The 24,255-nt window shown below is 42.7% G+C and overlaps 2 protein-coding genes across 2 annotated transcripts in view; one reads left to right on the plus strand and one right to left on the minus strand.

Annotated features, from left to right (window-relative positions):
- The window catches only part of LOC103361134 (wings apart-like protein homolog), a 45,985-nt gene extending 43,198 nt beyond the window's left edge, over positions 1–2,787 (plus strand). Inside the window, exon 20 of the mRNA XM_008287142.1 lies at positions 470–2,787. Within this exon, the coding sequence (XP_008285364.1) occupies positions 470–535 (66 nt within the window). The 3' untranslated portion in view covers positions 536–2,787. The remainder of the gene's footprint in view (positions 1–469) is intronic.
- A 265-nt stretch (positions 2,788–3,052) lies between these two features.
- On the minus strand, positions 3,053–3,661 carry atoh1c (atonal bHLH transcription factor 1c). Its single transcript, XM_008287150.1, has one exon. The coding sequence runs from the start codon at positions 3,659–3,661 to the stop codon at positions 3,053–3,055; it is 609 nt and encodes a 202-aa protein (XP_008285372.1).
- Positions 3,662–24,255: the final 20,594 nt, after the last annotated feature.

Consider the following 24,255-nt stretch of genomic DNA (forward strand, 5'->3'; position numbering starts at 1 on the left):
TTATTATTTTAGTCATACTCGTGTGTTTCCAGGTGCGTCGACGTGCTCGGAAATGTATTTAAAACGGGAGTAAAAACAATCTGGAAGCAGCTTGTGTTTGGTGCAGTTCAATAAGTTGTCTTATGTTTTATTTATTGATTTTTCTATTTATTTACTTTTACCGTTTATTCCTTGTTATTATTGTCGTGTTCTGTTTTTGTGAATTTCGACTTCTGTTTTCACCCGTTGATCTTTATGTTAATAATAGACGGATTTATTATTAAATCAGTCGATCTTATTCTTCATAATCTGATCTCATCGTCCTCAAACCGTCTCAGTGTTAATGTGGATCACAGTGAAACCAGAACGAGGCGAGCTGGTGGATGTCTGAGTGGACTGAACAGATCACAAACCTCAGCAGCAGCAGTTAGAGCGTTGACTTGTTTTTATGATTGTACTGATTAACCTGTGACCCGTCGTCCCTCTGCAGTGTGACGTCGGCACCACGGGACACAAGTCCATTTCCCGGATCATCGACTACCTGGAGCACTGCTAGAGAGAAGCCCCTCACTCACACGTCTCCTCCGTCGTCGTTACCTTCTTCATCATCATCATCATCATCATCACCTCAGATCCGGTCCACCGCCGGACGCCTGCTGCACAGACTCTCACCGTCTCCTTCGTCTCTTCGCTGTCGCCGTGACAACCTCATCAGCACCGGAAAAGAAAAAAAAAATTTGCCTCCAGATGGGTTTGAGTTCGTTTTTGCTCCTCTTCAACCCGAGTCAGTATTTTTTTATTCTCAAGCTGCTCAGTGTCTTTTTTTTTTTTATATTTTATTTTTGGAGCTAAGTTCCTCTTCAGAGTTCCCTCACGGCTCACCTGCTCGGCCCCTCTTCGGCTGAACAACACCTCGGCATCGATCGGCGGCAGATTGGAGCGGAGCTGCCACTTTCTTCTGCTCTGTCATCAAAGCCTCCCGAAGCAAACTACTGACCAGGATAATGGCTTCACCTCTCCGCTTTGAAAGGAAGAAACGAACCTCCTCCGGCCGCCTCGTTTCTCTCCCGCCGAGCTCCTTCTTCTCCCGCTCGACCTCTGGGCTCCGTCGGAAGGAGGCGCTTTTGAGGCCCCCGAGAAATCACAAGTATTGATCTCGGGAGCTCGCGGGGGGTCCGTTTGTTAGACGTCCGTCTGTAAATAGCGAGACACTTTTAGGGGCTTCTCTCGGTTTTAAATCTGCCGCTACGGAGACGGAATCTTCCCTCGAACCAGCCACACCTGACTCCACAAACACAGCGACCCCCGAGGTTGTTAAAACTTCCAAACTTTTCTCTTTTTTTCTTCCTCCCCTCTCGGAGAATCGATCGCGCTCCACATCAAAGCTTTTCGTGTCTCGGCGGGACCCGAGCCCTCCAGACCAGAACCTGTCCTCCTCCAGCTCCTTTCAATTACCGCCGGTGTTTGTGCTCCACGCCGCCCCCCCAGAGGAGCCTTCAATTATGGCCTCGAGGCGGCCGAGGCGCCCCCCCTCCAGGTCCGAGAGGTGAAGACGAGCTGAAGCCACCAGCGGAGTTTGTTCTGTTGTTTCCACCGAAAGAAAAAAAAAAAACTGTAGATGCTCAGATCCCACGACGGATCCAACACAGAGTTCAGTAAAGTCCCGACGTCTGGCTGCTCCCAGACTAAAGCTGAGTTCATAGAAACGAGTCAACAGGCGAAAAAAAAACTGAGACTCAAGTGTGAAATCCATCAGCTTTTGTTAAGTGAACGCGCTGTTTGTGGACGGTTCATGAGCTGCAACTGTTAGTTTATCATCAGTCTGATCCTCCGTAGACGTTATAAACCCTCACAGGACTTATTAAACAGAAGCTTCTACAATAATGTGGCCGAAATAAAAGTCAGAGGCTAAAATGTCCTCCTACGTTTCCCACAATGCACCTGGATAACATCATTACTTCCTGGTTTGTGATTCAAACCTGAAGCTAAAGCGGCTCCTCACAGCTGAACTGTATCTGCTCGTTGCAGCTCATAAACTTCTTATAAAAGGCGTTTTATTAGAATTTTTATGTTGTTTGGCCAAAAAAAAACCTGTTTTGTTTTAATTCTGAGACCAGAAGACACTTTAGTTTGAGCAAAACAGAACATTTAAAGCTTCCAGCTGAAATTTAACAAAATATTCGTCCTTCTGGTGTTAATTCGTGTTGATTTTTTTTTTTTTTTACGTTTTGTTTTTGTCATGAGCTCCTGTTGGATGATTCGCTGTTTGGTTTAAAGTTCAGATTTTAAAAAGAAAGAAGAAGAAATGAATTCTGTTTTTTGTCGTCTCAGTTCGCAGCTCGTGTTCATCCTGTTTTCTGTTCCTCTGCTCGCCGACGGTTCAACCCTCACACTCCTGTTCTTTCTCTTTTTTAAAACAAGAAAAAAGAAGAAGAAGAAGTTTACAAGAGCTTTATTCGCAGACGTCTGGAAGAATGAATGGAAGAGCTTTTTGTACATAGTTCCTGTACATAGATTGGTTTCCTCGTGTAGGAGGAGAGTCCCGGGGTCAGGGGTCGGGTCGGGGGTCGCGGGCGGGTCGGGGTTAAATTTAAATCTAGACTGTAGACTCTACTTTTCTGAATCTGACTCTATTTTTCATTTTCTAAAGCCTTTTCTCCCGGTCGTGTTGTTGTTTTGGACAGACAGACAGAGAGCTTCTTAACAAGCCAACTGCAGGAAAACTTGATCTTTGTACCAATTTGCAGACTGATGTCTTTGGTTACCTGTACATAATTTTAAAATAATAAAAATTGCTACTTTCAGTAATTCCTGCACGTCTTTGCTTCCATCTTGTTGATGATAATTGTGTGAATCTGATTTTTCCCCTTTAAAGTTTTTCTGAGAGGATCAGAAAAGGAATAAAATCACGTTTTAATGGTCTTTTGGCTGTTTGCAAGAAAAATATATTTAAACTGAACAAATACAGTTTCAGACAGAACTCCTCTCCACCAACAACAATCTGCAGACAAGCACAAGTCTTTACAGGCAAAGCAATAATTACAGAAAGTCTCATTGTTCGTGTCTCTGGGCGTCACTTGGTCCCGCTCGGTCTCTCCCACATGTCCTCATCGTAGCTCCGCCGCTGCTCCTCGGAGCGCACCGGGCCTCCGCTGCTCCTCCCGGAGTCAAAGTCCCGGACTGGCCCCGGCGGGGCGTCCTGAGGCGGCGAGGCGGCGCCCGGGGGCCGCGGGGTCCGGTTCTCCTGCAGCAGCTCGCTGAGCGTGGCGATGTAGATCTGCGCCATCTGGAGAGTCTCGGACTTGGACAGCTTCTTGTCGCTCTCCAGGTTCGGGATGACGCTCCGCAGCCGGTCGAAGGCCACGTTCAGTCCCAGCATCCTCCTCCTCTCCCGGGCGTTGGCCGCCAGGCGCCGCCGCCTCTGCGCCCGCTCCAGAGCGCACTTGTCCGGCTGCAGGTAGTGCAGCGCGCCGCCGGCGGGGCCCAGCCGGAGCTCCACGATGGCGCACGGAGGGTCTCGGAAGTCGCCCCTGGTGCGCTCCGCGCCCTGCCGCTCCGGCGCACGGCTCCGCTGCAGCAGAGCCTGGATGTCGGCGTGGAGAGCCGCCGGGGCCGCGGGGCCGACGCCTCCCTCCGCATCCACCGAGATGAAAGGCGCGAAAAGGCTTTTACGCGGCGGCATCGCTGCTCTTCTGCCTCTGGACCAACGTGCGCCAAAACCGGTCAGGTCGCTTCACCAAACTCGCTCACATTTCTCAACTTTGAGGTGAATTTATGGAGTGCAGAGCCACGGGGACGCGCGTTGCGTGCTCCGGGGGCGTGGAGAGGGTCGTGTGCTGCCTAATGAACAGAGCTGCAGGAGGTCCATTAACCAAGTTCATCAAAAGAGGATTAGAAGCGTCTCAGTGCGCCGCTGTGGGCCGATACATGGAGGCGGCCAAGCAGAAGAGCAGCGGCCAAGGAGGAGGAAGGAGGAGAGAAGACTTCCTCACGGTTTCACCAAAACCAGCAGAAGTCAGCTCTTGTCCTGGACGAGAGGCTGAGCTGCGTCCTTCTGCTCCGGTCTGCTGCATGTGTCCAAGTCCCACCAGCTCATCAACAAACAAACATGTTGGAAAAAATCTGCAACAAAACTCAAACTTCTGCATCAAATGTTTAAACTTTGCTTCTAAAACTTTGTCATCAGTTTGTAGTGAAGCTCCGACAGGATCCAGGAGCACAGTGAGGATGGAAACATGTTCAGCTTCACTTTGTTCACAGAAAACACGAGTGAAGGTTTTAGGAATTAAACTGATCAAAGTCAACATGCTGTGAGTTTACTGTCAGATGTTTTAAAGGTGACATCCCATCATTCAGTAGAGACGTGGAGGTCAATATTAACCTTGATTTCCACATTAGATTTTCTTTTAAATACCTTTTTTTACATAATAATCTCAAGTCTGCGTCTTGTGGCCGCTTTCTGCAGCTGTTTGTTCTGATTATTTTTCTGCCTGATTCGGTTCTCTGACTGCTGAAGGAGTCAAAACAGTTTATTTACTTTAATAGCTGAACTTAGACGTGCAGTTATTTATTTTATTGTGGGGTTCAGATGCCATCTTTATTTTTAGACTGATTAGATTAATATAAAAAGCGAGAAGCGACCTTTTCAAACAGCCTCCTGAACACACAGCAGCTCAGAGCTCGACCTCCGTCAGTAAAACGCATCAAGCATCCTGAAGAAATGTGTGTTTGACTGCGAGGAGTCTGTCTGAGGCCAACAAATAAGGAATAAACATGTAAATAGAGGCGTCAGCTTTTCTTTCCAACCCAGAGCTGTGAACCTGGTGGACTCTAGACCTTCATGTTGGGGAATTAATGAGATTTTCTTTTAACTTTTGCATGCAAAGTAATAACTACAATACCAAAGAGCCACATTATGAAGGTTAAAACAGTGAAAATCTGGCAAACGTTAAAAAATGTTGAGTTAATTTATTTTTTTTAATACTTTAAAAACAGCACAGTGGCAAATAAACCATTTTTGCTAAATTAAAATCAGTACAATTGTGTAATTAATGATTAATTTCTGTGATTTTTCCCAGTTATCATCTGTGATTTACCAAAATGGACAATTTGTAAGATAAAAACTTAATATATACCATTTTTCTACAGACAAATTTTCCTTCAAATGATGGAAAATATCAGTGAATTTATATTTTTAGATGATTTAAATACATTAAAAAGCAGATGTTTTTGTTGACTAGATGCTGTAAAGATGCTTTGATGTGGACATTTACTAACATGGTAACACAGTTTATTTTTGGTCATTTTACCAAACATCTCGTGTCATTTTTTATAACAAACAACCCACAGAAAAATAAAAATTACTGTTAAAAAACTGTGAGACATGTTTGTTTTTCAGAGAGGAGGACGTAGTTTGTGGTTTATGGTCACTTTATTTAGAATCTTATATTTTTTTGGAGTGTTTTTCTTCATCTGAACACTTTCTTCAGCAGCGTTTCCTCCATCGCTGATGTTGGTTGAAGCCGCTCGGCTCCGACTCTGCTTCTTGTTTTTAAGGTTAATTAAAAGTGTTTGGGCTCCCCGAGGTGATGACTGACAGCAACTGGCAGCCTCGCGTCCTCTGCACAGACCCTAATGGGATTTAGCAGCGTGTCCGGGCCGCCGTGTGCCAGCTCTCCGCCGGGCCGGGCCTTTACAAGCCCCCAGCGTGGCACCGGGCCGCCACAAAGATGGCTGCGTGACACCCGGCAGCATAATGGGCTCCTTATGGCCGGAGGAACCCTCGCTGTCCGAGGCCCGGCTTGGCCTCTTTCTCCTCGCCAATCTGGAGCACGTGGGGAGGTTTGGCTTCGCGGCTCAGATGACAGTTGTTGGCACGCTCCGCTTTATTAAACCCAATGAAATGGCTCATTGGACGGACGCAGGCCGCAGATCAAACCGCCGCCGACGGACGACACCTACAGGACCTCCGAGGTTTTGGGGTTTGTTGTTCCAGTTGAAGGTTTTCGCTCTTTTCATCCGACAGGCAGCCGTTGATCTAAACCGATCACCACCGTGCAGGTTTATCCAGCTACAGGTTCGCTTTATGCACCCGACAAGTTCTTCAAATTGTTAATGAGCTGCTGTAACTGATTTACACCGAGATGATCGCAGATGATCGGTTTGGATTCAGACATTTACTCCAGGAATCACAAAAGATGATTCAACAGAACAAGCAGAACGCGTCGTCTAGTTTTAGGATCAATCAGATTGTTTTCTGAATTAGATAGCATATATTACGATATCGTCAGAGGTTGTTTGTGGTTCCTGTCACATTTTGCGTCACTTTAGGTTCTTGTTTCTCTGCAACGTAAAGTCCTGCAGCTCTGGAACCAGAACAACATGAAGGAGGAGAGAGAACGCAGAGACGTCTTCTGTGAGAATGATGTTAACCAGAAATCAGGAAAACAGAAAGTTGAATGTTTGAAAAAAAAAAAAACTGCCATTAGCATGTTCAAGCCTCTCCAGACTTTTCCTCTCAGATGTAGAAAGATGTTCCACCATCAGATGTAGAAGGATGTTGTTGTCATTTTGGTGATTTTAGTCAACTATCAAACCAACTATTTTAATCTAACGTTTGCTTTGTTTCTTCCCTGATGGAGACACACGGCTGGTTGACTGATGGTTGGAAAGCTGAATATGTGATGACTTTTCAGTTTCAGCAGATGTTACTCAGATATGAGATGATGGAGCTTTAGTTTCTACAGCAGATGAATCCACACGTCATTCTTGTTATCTGTGATTTTACTCGTTAATATTTAACCAAATTGGGAAAACCAGTAAAATAACATCACATATTTTTACAAAACTCTAATTTTCAGTAGTTCCTTTGCGTCTCTGCAGACCCGACTGATCAGTGACTGACTGAAGAGGCAGACGGATGAAACCTGAAAGCTTCCCTTGTTGAAGTGACCAGTCATCAGCGGGTCGGTATTGAGGAGGTTTGGCTTCACTTGTTAACACGCTTCGCTTTATTGAACCCAATGAAACGGCTCGTTGAGGCCGGCGGACGGACACGGGCTGCAGATCAAACCACCGAGTCGCCGAGGCAACGCCACCAACCACACCGCTGGTTGACTCGTTTTGGTCCAGCTGCAGAGACCCGAAAGTGGCCAAAGACAGCGAGTCCATCACAGTGTTCTGGTTTTCTGATAGTCTGAACAACCAAATATGGCCGTTCTGTCCAAACTGCTGGCGCCAAAGTCCTAAACATCTTCTAATATCAGAGCAACCTGATTAATGGCTATTAGGAGGTGTTCTGGTTAGAAAATGACTCATAAGGATGTTGGAGACCTCATGAGTCACTCAGGACACTGAGGTTTAATTCTTGATATATTTTTCACGTTGTATTCGGCAAAAAATTCATGTCTGAGTTTATGACCACATGGTTTGGTTTGTTGTTTTTAATCAGCTGAAGCTGGTTGCCGACTTTCATCGTTCTTCTTTGGCTCCAAAAGCAATGGCTTCAATTTTGTCTTTGTTTAGCTGAAGAAAATTCTCCAAAAACATCTTTACTTTCTAAAAAAAATCCAAATTTTTCATGTCCCTAGAAAGTCTTCAACCTTCAAAACATGTCTTAATTTCCAAAATTGTCTTCACTTAAAAAAAAAATAAAAAATCCTCATTTTCAAAAAATGTCCTTTTAATTTATAAATTGTCAATTTAGTTTCCAAAGAATTCCTCGCTTTCTGAAAATGTCGTAACGTTCCTTAAATATCCTCACTTTAAAAAAAAGTCTTTACTTTCCAGAATTGTCCTTTTTTAGAACGTTTTTCTAACTTTTAAAAATGTCCCTACTTTCCAAAAACTTTCCAAGAATATCCTCTTTTTTCAAAAGTGTCTCTGTTTTACAAAAGAAAATTCTGGCAAATCCAATCACGTTTCCAACTCGATTATAATTCCCTGGTAGCATAGATATGTAAATGTGTGTGTCGTCTGCATAGTATGGACACATATTTATTTATTTTTCCACATAATCTGAGGCAGTAGCACCGTATAGCTACTGAACAAAAGAGGCCAAAGAACGGAACCTTGGGGAACTCCACAGGTTAATTTGGTCTGTAGTTACCTGGAGACACAAAGCAGTCCATCTTTTAAGAAGTTTTTAATCACGTCACTATTTTACACTTAGTTTTGATTTATTTTGTGACTTTCGTCTTGTTTTCACTCAGTGTTTGGTTCACGAAAAGAACATCGAAACATCCACAAGACAAACTTCTCTTTACTTGAAAAGTGACGACTACAGCAGAAAACTTTGAATAATCCACACTCATGGTGAGTATTTCTGACAAACAGGGATTTTAGTAAATCCACCAAACTACCATGTGTGTTGAATAATTACACTAAAGGTGCTTATTGTGTTTACATTTAACACTGATGGTTCGTCTGAAAGACATCAGGACACCTGCCAATGATAACATGAATTTAAAAAGTCTGTAGTTTCTAATCAATAAATATCTCCTGGAAAAGAGACGAATCAGTTGTTTCTGCTGTGGTTTTGTTGGCTGAGTTTCAGTTGGTATTCTGCAGGATGAAGATGAAACCCTCGAGTTTCCTGGTGTTGCCAGAATCCGACAGGTTGGATGTCGGCGCTCGGGTCTGACTGCAGAGTTTCTGTGAGTAATTTTTAATGTTTCGGATTCATTTCAGCTGCTTGCATCATCGACCGGCGAGCTGATAAAAGCTTCAAGTGTTTCTCTTCTGTCTGTCCGAGTGAAATAATCTGCAGCCTGTTTGCTTTAAAACCCAGAAACCGAAGTAAACAGTGCATGTAGTCGTGATGCTGATCATCACAGCAGCTTTAACTGAACACCCACATGCTTAAAATAACACGAGATTAAAGTCTGACAGGTGAAGGTAGTCTGATGTTTAAAATGTCTTTGTTTAGTAAAGTTCTCTCTTTACTTTTCACAAATCTGTTTTTATTATAAAGATAAACATGATTCTATTTATTTAGTTCCTCTCCCGTTGTGGAGCATCACAGTAAAATCCAACAGGTGGACGATGAAATATAAAGAAAAACAGGAATTAAAAAAAACAAAAAAAAAAAAACACATAAAAATGGCAAAAATCTGGAAAATATGTTTAAAAAATGTTTAAAAAACTGAAAAAGTGATTTTAAAAAATTAGAGCAAATATCTGTAAAGTAATAATACTTTTAGCAAATTCAAAAACAGTAAATTAGTTTAATTTTGTCGTCACACAGTAAAAAAGCAAATTAATATTTATCATATATGGATTTTTTATTTTGAAATTAATACTTTTTTTCTTTGATTTTACAGAAATCTGTAATTTAAGGATCAATTCATATAATTTACGATTATTTTTTATTTTAAATGCCCTCAAATAGCTGTGAAATACCTTTTTTTTTTTTTTTACTGATTTAGATATGATAAAAATAGAAAACAAAAAAAGAGTCAAGCACTGTAAAATAAACATTTACTATTGGTAAAAATACCGATTTAAATTTATTTTTTATTTTACATTTTGTGCTGTTTTTGTTACCACCAACATCTTTCTTTTTGTATTATTTAATTAATTTATTTTTTTTTAGATTTTATAGAGATCTGTAATTTACAAAAAGAGGGAAAAACTGTGAAATGAGCATCCAAAAAATACTTTACAATTTTTTTTCACTCTTTAATTTACATATTTTTTTTCTTTAGAATAACCACAAATATCTGGACAATCTGGAAAATAGTTTTGCTGATTTAAACAATTTATAAAATACCGAGTTTTGATTTTGACATTATTTTACAATTTTTTTACTTTTTACAGGTAATATTTTATTTCATACTTTTTTCTTTGAGAAATTATCTGTAATTTGACAAAACAGGGAAAAATCTTTAAAATTGATCCTAAATATACTTTTTTCCCTTTCAAATACTGTCAGATCTGTACAATAAAGATATTTCTGTTGTTTTAAGTACTGTAAAAAATGTCTAATTTACCATCAGATGTTGTCAAAGAAGGAGGAACCGTCTATAAAATAAGCTTATTTATCATCAGTCGCGTAAATTTGCAGGTAAATGTAGAAAAGCTGGTGTTTATCGTCAACCCCACGTCCTTAAAATGAAACTAGAACCTGGAACTGGAGCCTTCGACAGCTCGAGTCTGTTTCTTCTAAAGTTGTGTTTTTTTGTCTTCAGATCCCAAAAGGCTGAAACCAAACGCTGGCAGCGAGCGCGCTCGTGTCGGCCAGAACAGCGCCGAACACTCGAGAGGTGATAACAGCCGTCTTTGTTCCCAGTCCAGAAAACAAAACACAGACACAAGAAACAAACCCTTTTCTCACCACCTCGCACTCCAGAACAAAAAGCTCGAGCCGCACAAAAGCTGGACAAAAAACAAAAAGGGAGGAAAGTCGAGCGGCAAAGTGGCGAGCTCGGCCAATCGGGCGGCTGGGATTCGACACGAGGAAGTGCAGGTGACGCGCGTGGAGGCTTTGATGCTGCGACTGGACGGCCATCAGATCAGTGAGCAAGAGAACGCACAACAGCAAACGCACACAAACGGACGCACAAAGACTCGACACACTCGGTGGTCTCGTGTCACGGCGGCGCGACTCTTCTTCCTCCCTCATTGTGTTTCACTTTGCACCGCCGGACCTGCTGCTCTCCCTGCAGGACCGATCACTGGTTATTGATCAGGACAGCTGTGTGTGTGTGTGTGTGTGGGTGTGTGTGTGTGTGTGTGTGTGTGTGAGTGTGAGGCCAACCAGGCGTGTCGGCCTCCTCCATCGGATCCGAGCGGTTTTATATTTTCTGATAACTAAACGTTGGTCTCGTCCGGACTCGTGAGAATCCTGCTTCCTCCTTTTCTCTAAACGTCATGATTTTCCAGAATCGACGTCCTTCTCCCCAAACACGTCCTTCTTTACAAGATGCTCGTCATATTTGAACGATGCTCTCGTGTCTAAAACTGTCCTGAATTTACAAAAACATCCCAACTTTCCAAAAACATCGTCACTTTCCTCAAAAGTCCTAAAATGAACGAGGACTCGGTCTCCAAAAACATCCTAATCCTCCTCACATGTCCTGATTTTTTAATTTGTTCTCGCTTCATTTTCTAAAAACGTCCACGTCTATAAATGTTCTGTCAGGATTCAAAGCCTTTATTGGTCACAAACACATCTGATGGAAGTGTTTTCTGCAGAATGAACCGAGTCTGAGCTTAAAGTCATGATAAATGACACCAAAGAGACAGAAAACGATAAAACCAAGATCATACAGGTCGTTTTGTGTCTCGTGTTCAACGTTTTTGTCTCGTTTGGCTCATTTAGCGTCTTAATGTGGTTGTTTTATGTCTTGATTTGGTTGTTTTTGTGTTATTTTCAGTATTTTGTGCCATTTTGTGTTTCATTTTGTTAACGTTTGTGTCCTTATTTTCTAAAAATGTCCACATTTGTCCATATAGACAGATAGATAAAACTGTATCACCTTCAGGTAGTCACATAAATTCAGACTTTTTTTTTAACCCTGTAAATAATCAAAGACAAACTGAGTCCAGCTGTGGTCTCCATCAGTCCACCTGCATGAACATGGTTCTACAACGAGCTAAAAGCAGCAGAACCTCCTTAGTTCTGGACCTATGGACTGTGTCTGAAGACCTGAACAGAGGAGGAGAAACATCTGACTGAGAGACTGGACAAAGATGGAAAAGGATCCAGAAGATCAGTGAGCAGCTAGAACCCAGTGCAGCCCAGTGTGAGCAGGAACCAGGAGGTCCAGAAGGAGCCACAGCAGCACTGATCAGGGCTGCAGTGGTCGTCCTCCTACAATGACTCCACGGACAGTCGACTGCTGTCACCATCCACCACGGTGACGTCGTGGTCCTGACCGTGGAGGAGGGAGCCAAAGGTGTTGACGACTACCAAAAAACGACCACGAAAAGAAGCAAGGTGACCACAAAATGATGCAAAACTACCCTAAAAAGATGAAAAACGAACCCAAAGAGACACAAAACAACCACAAAGAGACACAACGATGGAGGGCTGGAGGTGTTGACGATGTTTCTCGATGCACCGTGACGTCTGAGGATAAACCAGCACACTGTCTGATGAGACGACGTTCAGTCTGCAGGAGCTTGAAGACGAGTTTCTGCAGAAGACAATCTACGACATTGACAAACAGGTTGCCCGACTTGAACCCAGCAGAACCTTTGGGGTGTTCTAAAGAGAGACGGAGCGACCCGACAGCGAGGAAACCCGGAGCTGAGCCGGTCCAGTAAAAAATAAAGACGAACAACGTTGCTGCGTCTACTTCCTGCTGTGGGCTTTGGTAGTTTTAATATCGTCAGTCTGAGCTGTCTTCTTCTTCTTCTTCTTCTTCTTCTTCTTCTTCTTCTTCTTCTTCTTCTTCTTCTTCTTCTTCTTTTTGTTTCACCTCCGAGCAAATACCGTCGGTAAGTAATCCGATTACTTGCTGCTCGCCGTTCCTCTCCGGCACTCGGATCACGTGTCGCTGCACAAATTCGCGGCGATCGATGAAATTATTTAACAATGTCTGCCTCCGGGCGAAGAAACTGCAGGCTGGGCGTGTTTCCATGACGACCAGGCAGCAGGAAGACGGCGGGCGAGAGCTCCGGCTAAGTGGACGTCGGTCTGAGATCGTTCAGCCGAACACAGACAGCTGCCACTCAGCGTATCTTTAGGTTTCCTCCGCTGGTCTGCAGATGGTTTGACCTCCGACCTCATCCGGCCCGGCGGCTGCAGCGCTCTGGAGACGGAGGCGATTTAAAACTAAACGCAGAAGACAAGCTGCAGATGTTGGAGCTGCTCCGTCACATTAATTCACCAGGAACAAGCTCAGCTGTCAGACGGATCCTCACACGTAGAAATGGATTTAATAAAAATAAAACCGTGACAGTGTGACGGCGAGCTGCAGGAAGAACCGGTGCTGAACACCTGTCCAGATAGGAACAGGTGTCTGTGGTTTTATGGTCAGACGCTGTAAAAGAACCAAAAAGACGTTTTAAAATACAGACTTTTGCAGTTTTGACTATTTACTGATTTCTGTGCAGTTTACGTGTAAATTAATATTTCTGTGATTTTATGACTTATTATCTGTAATTAAACAAATCACAGAAATAAAAATAGCAGTTAAAAATAAAACATGTTTAAATTCCTATTTTATTCACGTTATTTAAAAAAAAAGGTAAATAAAAATAAAATGAAGACGTTTCTCTGATTTAAATATGATTTTAAAATGGTGTCATTTTAAATAATAATAAATCAGTTTTCTCCTGATTTTACTGGATATTATCTGTGATTTAACAACAATCTGAGAATGAAAAGTAAATTTGAAAAAAATAAATTGCTAATTGTGCGAATTAAATTAAACCAAACTAAAATATTGTTGGGTGCTTTAATTGACTTTTTTTTAATTTATTTTTATTTTTTTTTACAGTAAATGTATAATTAAAGTTAATTAAAGTAGTTTAACAAAAAATCCCTTTTTTTTTTTTTTTTTTTTTTTTTACAAACATAAAACCCCAGAAGAATATTTGACTTTCTTCAGTCCTTAATATGCATTTTTCTCTTTTAAATAAATATAAAACATTTTTGTAAAATAATCATATATTTGCTGATTTAAACACAGAAAATCAATTATTTATTGAAAAACAAAACAAAAAACAACTTTTTTTTTTTTTTTTTAATTACAGTTCATTTTAAGCCAATTTCAGAAAAAAGGAAGAAAACTGTTGAATAAAAACACTTTCTAACATTTTATTTTCATAAAGCGAGAACATTTTCTTAACGTCTCTGCGGCTGCCTGTCTGTTTGAAAATCAGATTTAATTTGAGTTTAACGTCACGGTTTGACTTCAGCATCGAGATGTTTCAGACGAGCAGAATTACAAACATACGAGGATCCGATGGAGGGAGCTGTGGACCTGAAGATGTGATGGAGGAGGAGGAGGAGGAGGAGGAGGAGGAGGAGGAGGAGAGGATTCAGAGAAGAGGAGGCAGGAGAGACGATCCTTGTGTGGTTCTCGGCGTCCTTCACCTCCAGCTGCAGATCCTCCACCTCCTGCTGTCCTTCCTCAGATCAGACAGACGTCTTCCTCTGAATCTACAGACTGAGCTGCTTTACTGAGGAATCCTCCTGCAGCTGCTTTTCTCTCCTGCTTTTGTTAAAACTCTGCGTTCAGACACAGTTCGATGTTGGAGGCTCGACGGTCGGCTGCAGAAGAACTTCTGGTGGTCAGAGGACGGAGCCTGAAGGCGTCTGAGGGCTTCTGAACAATCAGAGTGGGAGAGACGTGACAGAGACCAGCTTCAGTCTGGAGGAGAACATGGAAACCAGTGAAAGCAGTGAAACCAGTGAAACCAGTTAACAGCTGACCTCAGACCAATCTGATCGACTGTCAGCAGAAGTTCTGTCAAAATAAAATGTCCAAGTCTGAGCCTGAAGCCGTCGTATCTCATCAAAGTGGCTTCATCCTGCATGAAACAGCAGAAACACAACGTGACACCAGAGAGACACAAAACAACAACAACAACAATAACAACAACAACATAAAACAATAACAACAATAAAAACAATAAAGAGTTTCTTGTGTTCAACACTTTTGTCTCATTTGGGTCATTTTACGTCTTATTTTGGTCGTTTTTGTGTCATTTTCATTATTTTGTTTCCTGCTTAATAATTTTTGCTTAATTTTGTGTCCCATTGTGTTGATTTTGCATCATTTTAGTCATTTTGTTTCACATTTTGTTCATTTTTGTGCCGCTTTTAAATAATTTTTTTGTCTCTTTTTATTCAGTTTGTGTTTCTTTTCCTTCATTTTGTTCATTTTTGCCTCATTTGAGTAACCTTAGTGTCTCATTTTGGTTGTTTCTGTGACTTTTTGGTTTCATTTGGTTCCTCACTTTGTTGATTTTGTGTGATTCTAGACGTTTGTTGTTTCATTTTGGTCGTTGTTGTGAAGCTTATTAATCATTCTTTGTCTCTTAAGTCGTTTGAATGTCTCATTTTAGTTTTTTCTTTTTTATTTTGGTCACTGTTTTGTGAAAACGTTTGTCCAGATGCAACCCGTTAACTTTCTACCTGATTCCAGATGTTTAAAACGTTGTTCTGAATAACGGATCAGACCGGTTCTGCTGTCTTTGGCTGTGATTTCCATCTCTGTGAGCGACAGACGACATCTCTGGGTTCTGTTTCCATCAGATGGAGGAAGACGGACCTCCCACCGCCTGCTGCTGCTGCTGCTGCTGCTGCTGCTGCTGCTGCTGCTGCTGCTCACCACAGTTTCATGTATGAAACCGTCAGCGGCCGACCGGACCCACATCTGACCAAGAATTCATCTGATGTCTCAGAGTGTGTCCAGCAAACACCAGGCCGGTAAACGTCCAGCGGGTTGGTTCTGCTGCCTTCAGGTTCTGATGCTGCCTTCAGGTTCTGCTGCTGCCTTCAGGTTCTGATGCTGCCTTCAGGTTCTGCTGCCTTCAGGTTCTGATGCTGCCTTCAGGTTCCCTGGTTTCAGGTTCTGTTGAATTCAGGTTCTGCTGCCTTCAGGTTCTAATGCTGCCTTCAGGTTCCACTGGTTTCAGGTTCTGATGCCTTCAGGTTCTGTTGCTGCCTTCAGGTTCTGCTGCCTTCAGGTTCTGCTGGTTTCAGGTTCTGCTGCCTTCAGGTTCTGCTGCCTTCAGGTTCTCTCCGGTACATTTCCATGTTGTTACAGCTTCTCCTTCATCTCTGATGCCTTCAGGAACTTGTTTCCAGGTTCTGCATCCAGCACGCCGGACTTGTCTGGTACCTCCACGGGCCTGGTTGCCTGGCAACAGCAGCCGATCCACGTCGGAGTTTGTAAGACGAGTCCTGCAGAATGTCGACATCGAGATGTGATGAAAAAAACAAACGGTACACGGCGGGTCGGCCCGGTTCTGCTCCCACAGAAACCTCTCATGTTCTGTGATGAAGCTGCAACAGAAGCTTTTTATTAAAACTTTATTTAAAAGACAAAGCTGGATCCGAGGACGGCAGAGAAACGCTGAAGGAGGGACGGTCTGGTTACAGTCTGGTGACTTCAGGTTGACGTATTTTCTGTTTTGACGGCTTCCGGCTGATAAATCGTTTATTTTCTAAACATGAGATTCCTTTAAAACCTGAAGACAGCGTTTAAACTGAGTCTTAGTTGTGGAATCTGTGACTTTTATTCAAGACTTGCTGATCTACGTTTGATCTTCGTGACTCCGGCCGTCGACTCGTAGCGACCCGACGAGTCTCTGGCGTGACTCGAGTGACTCGGCTGCTGATCTGAAGCCTCTGATGGCGTCGGCTTCACTGATCTGATGCTAATAAAGTTTATTTAAACGCCCAAAAGCGCATTTAAATGGAAAAAACGAGGACAAAACACACAGATTTCTGATTGAAAGCATAAAAATAAGCGAGTTTTCAGAGGCGGCTTTGAGGACGAGTTTGTGAGGAGGATCCTTCCATCAAAGCCTTTTTCTTCCTCCTGCCTCTGAAGCGATGATTAAACCAGCTGCCAGCCAGAGTTTGGACTTTAAAGAGGAGCAGCGCTGCGTCTCTTGTTGTCTGAAGTCTGGCGGCTGCGTTTTGTGCCGTTCGGAGTCCGTTAAGAAGCCATTAGAGCGAGCTAATCAGGAGGAAATGAAAGTACAGATGATGGATTCTGGGCTTTTAGAGCTTCTGGCAGACTTCCTGGGTTTGCGTCTCCCGGATCGGATTTTAGTGGAACATTAACGACGGCGGCTTTAACTTTTAATGCGGCCGGCGGGAGTTGACCTCGGAGCGCGTCGCGACCTCTCGCTGCTTTAGAAACTCGCCGCGGCTTCCGTCTAGATGTGCAAAAACCGCGTGTTGTCGGCAAACGTGCTTCGTAGAAACGCCAGAGTTACTTTGATTTACACGCAAAAGTTTAATTCTGAAAACATTCTGAGAAACTTCTGCAAAGTTCTCGTCAACGGGTGTTTTAGGAACATTCGGGGAACTAAAATAGAACCTGAAAACAACGCTAGAACTTTGCAGAACTTTCCGAGGACGTTTGAAGAACGGAGAAGCTTTTCCTGGAGTTGCATGCTGCAGCTCGATTAGCATGTTTAGCTTCTCTGCTAATTCTTCATTGTGTTCCAGCCGCCGACTCGTCACACCGTCAGCTGGGTCCGTGTGTGACTACTGATTGGCCAACGTGGATCCTTTCACGTGTACGCATTAAAAACAAGTTATAATTGGTGTTTTCTTTTTGCTCCTCGTGCGATTCGCTGGATTTCTGCAGAAGGTCGGAGTTACCTGCTGCCAGACTCGACTCTGTGAGGAAGCGCTCGGCTCCAGGACCGAGGCCACCGAGGTCCGAGTTCCTGAGAGGAAAGTCTGACAGCAGCAGATCAAGTGAAGTTCCACCTCCTCACTTCTGTTTCCTGAACCAGAGTCGAGGCTCCAGCAGGACCAGACGTTTCTCTGCAGCATCGTTCTCCAGATGTTCCTCCAGAGGTGTTCTCAGGCCACATGAGATGTAAAGTAACTCCAGAACGTTCTGGATCCACCCCGGGCTTTATCCACACGCTGTAAAAAACTAAACCTGGCAGAAAAGGTGACGAGACGCGTTCAAAGACTGTGAAAATCACAAGATCCATCCATCCATCCATTATCTATACACCGCTTAATCCTCACCAGGGTCATGGGGGGCTGGAGTCTTTTTTTCTGTGATTTTACTGGATATGATCTATAATTTAGTTTAGAAGTTTAAAATTACTTACCATTTTTCTTTTTTCTTTTTCTGTGAAATATCAACAAATATCTGTAACATGATGATATTCTTTAAATAAAAACAATAAATACTATAATTTTATGGTCAAACTTTGTGAAAGAACAAATTTTTTGTGTAACCCATGTTAGAATATGACATAAATAAGAATAAATAGTTGAACAAGAACTGCATAAATAAGTTTGAAAGATAAAAGTGATTTATTTAATGTTAACTACTTCATCAGAGTTTATTAAAATGCTAATACAACAATCATTTAACGTTGAAGATTAAAAGTCTGTTGACAGAAAATAAGGTCGCTGCCCCTTTAAGGGACCGGCGGCATGGACGCAGCACCTCAGTGACGTAGCAGCACCTCAGTGACGTAGCAGCACGCAGTGACGTAGCAGCACACAGTGACGTAGCAGCACACAGACCTGAGGGAGAGAGCGGAGGAGAAACCGGCGGAAACGAGCGGTGATTAATTAGCAGGTAAAGCAGTGAAAAAGTCGATATTACAGTTGAAAAACATAACTTACCTGGTCGGGAACTGACGGGGATTTTATGAGAGCTAAACCACATCGGTTTTGTTGAGTTTTGTGTTATTTTCCTACATTTTCATCGTGTTGCACTTTTTTTTTTTTCTGGCCAAGAGCTAACGCCAAAAACATAGCTGTTTACAAAGAAATGCTACGTCATAAACTTTTATCCAGTTAATATTTTGGGTTTATGAAGACTGTGAATGTTATAAAAGTGTGTGTAAGCTGTGTAAATGAAAGTTTGGTGCAGTAATTAGTGCGGGAGATGGAGCCCTGAGTTCAAAGAGACCGCTCCGCCGCCATTTTGAGTTGAAAAAAACACCGTAGCCGTAACGTTACAACTCAGAGACTGTAAAGCATTTATTATGTGATTTAAGGATTTAAAAAGAGTTTTATTGCGTTTATGGCCTGTTACACAGGTCAGGGTTCTTTGCGCGGTTGGAAGCTCGGTTGGAGGGAGGATTGGTCTGCCTGTACGGGCGTGCACATCCACAGACGGGATTCAAGATGGCGACCCAGACCTTCAACCCATCTTCTCCATCGCGCCAGTGAAGGATTCTCCTGCGTGTGGTAAGTCGCTACCAGAGTGGTAGGAGTATCAGGAAGTAGTTTGAACTGAACTGAAACTTGAACTCACATTTGAACTTGAACTTAAATTTAAAGTGCCATACTTTTATTTTCATATGTTTATATTTTTGAATGTGACTTGAATAATTGTGGTCCACTTTGATTTAATTGTGTTTTGAAGGTGTTTTCTTACCTGTAAAAGAAAGAAAGAAAAAGAGTTAACTCAGGAAGGAAAATAGGAATTCTAAAATAGGTGCAACCTAGGAAAAAGAGACTGGTCTAACTAACTCAAATTAGTCTGACTAAAATAACCTAGGAGAAAAGAGACTGGTCTAATTATACTAGATTAGCTTTACTAAAATAAACTAGGTGAACTAAAGAACAAAAAGAAAGAGTGAAATACTTTTTTCATTTATACTTACCTTACTTTTGAGAACCTGCAGGGTATTTTGGTTTCATGTACTGTGTTTTATATGTGTGTTTTATGTAAATTGCCGGCCTTTTTCTACTTAAAGCAACGGTCTCTGGCGTCCTTGTTCTTGCTCCCCACTCCTTAGAGCCTAAAACTGGTCCAGTGGCGCAGTTACTGGTGTGATACCAGTGCTACATTTGTTTTTTTTTGTTTGTTTTTACAGTTAACATGTAAATTAATGGGTTTCTTCTGTGATTTTATTAAAATTATTAATAGTTTTAGTTGTCCGTAATTTAAGAAAGTAGGAAAAATCTGCAAATAACAGTAAACTGTGCAAATAAAAGAAAAAAAAAATCACAGTTAGTGCACGTTAAGATTTAAGAGAAGAACATCTGCAGAGTTTCTCCTCATCGTGCTGCAGCTGTTTATAACATTTTGTAGATTATTTGCTTGAAACAAAGAATTTTAAGTACGTTTTCCTCATAAACGACACAAACAGATGAACCAGCGATCACAGCAGCAGGTAGCTGATCTAACAACCTTCAGCTGGTTGATTTATGGAGCATTTCTGAGCCTTTAAACAGCGAAACGGTGGAATGAACCGAAGGCTTAATCTTCGTTAGACGACGCCGGCGCGGCCTGGATGCGGTTTCCCAGCGTGCATCTGGACAAAAAGCTCGTGTTTAATGTTCCAGCAGTGACCGTCTGACAGTTTGAGGCTCAGATTAAGCTCAGACATGAAGCCCAGTGGGACCAAATGGACCCGTTCATTATCTGCTGCGAGATGCTCGACGTGTTTAACAAACTCCTCCAGAAAAACGACTCCTCGCGGACAGTAGCCCTGTGCTGTCGTCTTCATATCGCTGCTACATCTGAACGCTTTGCTCCGTGGCTGAATAACGAGTGATGCTGCTGAATGTATGAAGCCCATGACTGCACGCTGCACTGAGCTCGATGCTCCGCGCGGGTCGGCGCCGCGCATTGACCCGCAGCTCGGGAAATGTTGGAAAAGCCTCTCATTGATCCCGAAACCTGCCGCACAGTTTGAAGAGCAGGTTTTCTTTTCCAATAAAGAATTTCTGAGTTTTATCAGAAAAGAATCGTCAGACGTTCTGGTTTTTCGTGGTCCTTGAACGCCTCACGAGGCCTTTCATCAGGAGAATCAAACAAGTGTAAGTCTTCAATGGTGATATTTCATTAAAATCATGCTGTTTTACATGTCTTGTTAAAAAAAACAACTAAAAGTCTGAGCTCCCCAGACAAAAATTCAAGTTTTCAGATGAACTTCAGGCAGTGTTTTCACAAATATGACCCAAAAAAAGGCACAAAAATGGCCACAAACGGCCCAAAACTAACAAACAAGGGCACAAAATGACCAAACAGCCCAAAAAGGAAAAAACAAAACCAGGCACAAACTCATTTTAGTCCTTTTGTGTGACTCACTGACTCACAGATAGCTTGTTTTTTTCTGATTTCTTTAGTAAAGATGGTGAATTTATTGGGAAATGTTTAAAAATGCGACATGCAGAAAAATGGGAGTCAATGAGAGTTCTGGTCGACTCTCTGAGCTCTGAGGTGATTTAAGACGAAGCCATCAGTCGTACAGCGATGAGACTCACACCGGCTGGAGGACAGAAATACCTACACTTTATGTATAAATTGCAAACCGTACTCAATATCAAACCGCGGCTTTAGGGGAAGAACATGTAAAGCCTTGTGAGCCGTTTGAACTTTGAATAATGTAAACTGTGCCGGAGCCACTGGGTTCAGAAGACGGCTGTAAAAACCGTCACCACTGAAGGACAGCGTTCCTGATGGAGCTGCACGTTTTCATGTTTGATTTAAATGGGTTTTCTCACCGAAAATCCTGCATGAAGAATCTACAAGAAAAAGCCCGAGGAATAGAAGAACACAATTAGGGACTCTGTTTGAGACGGATGTTTTCCCCGAGAGGAGCCCAGATCCTGGCGTTTCTCCGTCCGCCGGCGGCCTGGAGGTCGTGTTCGCTGGTGGTTTCATCTCCACTGCAGCCGAACACGAGCTCTGAGTGGCAGCTGCTCCTCTGCCTCGGCTGGTTTCTCGTCTGTCAGGGCGGCGATGAAGGAAGCAGAGCTGCTGTTTCTTCGCCAGTCGAATCCAGACTTTTAGTGAATTCGAAATGACATGTTTTGACATCCTGTCAAAGCATTCTCCGAAGCCTCCATTATTCATGGAGCGACGGCTTCCTGCAGCGTCTCCTGCCGCCTCACCTCCATCATTTACATCTTAGATGGTAAAGATTTAATGTGCAGGATGATGAAACTGTCCGAGCTCCGCCGTCCGGTTCAGGTCCAGTCCATCAACGTGGAGCCGCTCAGACCGATGAATGACGGCTTCAGAGTTTCCCAAACATCAGCAGAGATTTAAAGGTTTCACGAGCTGATCAATTAAAATGTAAATATACATGTTTGATCAGTTTAGGTGAAAGAGTTTGTACCATTTAGACCCTTCAGCGTGATTTAGACTGAAATAACAAGTCAGTCAAGTGGAAACAAACCAGATGTTTTGCTAATTGATGAACCGTTCCAACCGTTTTTAAAGCTCAAACTTGTGAGTTTTAGGCTCTAACTGCTTCAGTTTTCTGGCTTTTAATAGACAAAGAAAAATCAGGTAATGAAAAGTTTCACATGGTGCAGACTGTCAAAAAGGAAAATGATAATAATTAGCAGAATGATGTGAAATAATTTACACAAAGCCATTGTTTAGCTTCTGCAAGTATCTGTAGCTGCCTGCAGAGGGTCGAGGTGAACAAGTACCAGTGATGGAGGAAGTATTCAGATTCTTTACCGAGTCAAAGGACGACTACAGCAACGTAAGAATCCTGTTAAAGTAAAAGTATGTCGTAGTCCAGGAGTAGGTTAAATCTATCAGTAAAAAATAGAAGAATATGTCACCTGTTACTCTTCTATTTATTAATCTGCCAGGAGCAGGTGGTTCTTCAAAAGAGACGAGTGAAGGAGGCCACCAAGACTCCTATGACTCCTCTGAAGGAGCTACAAGCTTCAGAAGCTGAATGTTTACAGCAACTATTGCTTGTTCATCAGCAGTAGAAGCTTTATGGGAGACAAAGAAAAAATCTGTTGGAAAAATCTCAGATTAAATGTTGACTAGAGTTCATCAGAAGACATGTGACTCTGAAATCACCTGGAAGAAGGTTCTTTGGTCTGAGGAGACCAAGATGGAGCTTTTTTGTCTCTCAGACTAGATGCTATGTTTGTTGGACACCGAATTCTGGACAGCATTACAAACACACCATCCCCACCATGAAGCACGGCGGTGGCAGCATCATGACGTGAAGCACGGTGGTGGCAGCATCATGATGTGAAACTTCCACAGATTGTGTTTTGTTGTTGTCGGTTCTGGACGATGTCTTTGAACTAAACAATTAACCAACGTGCAGCTTTAAGGCGGACGAGGAACTCACTTCTAAGTTCAGTTAACTTCATATCGTCTCGTGTACTTTAATGCATTTAAAACTACAGACTCTTACTGTTTCTCATCTCATCATCCAGACAGCTCTTCATCCTCCTCCTCTTCCTCTCTGATCAGCGTTCACCCCGCTGAGCATCCACTCCTCACCATTATTCTAAAGGGGAATAAAAAATATAAGTCCGTGTGATGCAGCGGTGGTGGAAAACATGAAAGCAATTAAAACATTTCCTTTAAACCATGAGAGGGATGTTTTCCTGCCTCTCATTTGGAGGAAGAGCGAAAGGACGCGTCAGCTGTCCGAGTCCGATTAAAGCCAGAAAAGAAAAACGACTCGGTTTCAGCGCCGAAGCAGCCAATTAGCAACCACGGTGGCGTCTGCACACAAACTGTGCCTTAGAGTCGAGGAGACAACGCTCAGGACGACTCCCCATCTGGAGGAGGAGGAGATGTACGCGATGCTCACGTTGTTTCAGCACTTTGTAGCTCAGGTTTTATTATTACTCTGCGTTAAAGTGACCGATATCAGCAACGTGTTTCCACCAGAAAAACAGCATCCAGTCAGACCACACCGAGAGATCTCTGTGGCTCAGCTTCAGACGCCGCTCATCACACACTAGAATTAAAGGTACAGATATCAACAGCATCGTTTTGGCTAATTCGTCTGTGAGTTCAAGTGACCGATATCAGTCGTCCAGGTCGTGGTTGTTCTCGTACATTAATCAGCTGGACTTGCTTGAAGACGTTTCATCCAAGAGGCTTTATCTGGTCTGACTGACGAGTTGGGAGTTCCAGATATCCTTAAGGAGCCTTGTTAACGAGGGGGAGGAGCTACAAATCCCCAACTGAACTCAGGTGTTAACGGCTCCGTCAGAGCTGACGAAACGTCTTCAAGGAACTCAAGCAAGTCCATCTGATGCCATTAAAATTTTGGCTAATTCCACCGTGACTGCTCAGAGATTCAGTTTCAGACGCTTCCACGGTCCTGACATCCCTCCACAGTTAAAAAAATACAGATACCATCAACTTCATTGTGTTTTTAATCCAGATATCTCCAGTAAACATTGTTTTTATCCAACAAAACCTCAGTTAAAGACGTCTGTCACGCAGCTTCGGAATTTGCAATCAACATTTGCGTTCACGAGATGATCTGCCGGCTGTTTACAAAAATACGTCGTCGTCGTGTGTCTGAGTGTTGAAGCTGTTTTAACGTGTTCAGGCTTAATTTAACGATATAAAAAGGACAATGTATGTGTTGAATCAAGGGGAATTAAAGAACCACCAGTAAAGTCGGAATTAAACCGTAGACGTCGAAAACTAGAATCGCAACCAGGCAGAGCTGAAAAATACGATTATTATAGTAAATGCTATATAAATATAATATTGATGAAGGGACAACTGTTAACAGAGAAATCATCGGTTCTGGGAGACTGATGACATGGATCTGAAGTGTTCTCTTTGACACCTGCAGCACACATCCAGTCCAGATGTTAACTCTGAACACAGCTGGCCTGAGATCAGCTGATAGTCAACAACCAGCATT

The sequence above is a fragment of the Stegastes partitus genome, unplaced genomic scaffold (assembly GCF_000690725.1).
Source record: "Stegastes partitus isolate 25-593 unplaced genomic scaffold, Stegastes_partitus-1.0.2 Scaffold488, whole genome shotgun sequence".
NCBI lineage: Eukaryota > Metazoa > Chordata > Actinopteri > Pomacentridae > Stegastes > Stegastes partitus.

Coding starts and splice junctions, on each gene's coding strand:
- atoh1c (XM_008287150.1), bottom strand. CDS start 3,661: ATGCCGCCGCGTAAAAGCCTTTTCGCGCCTTTCATCTCGGTGGATGCG.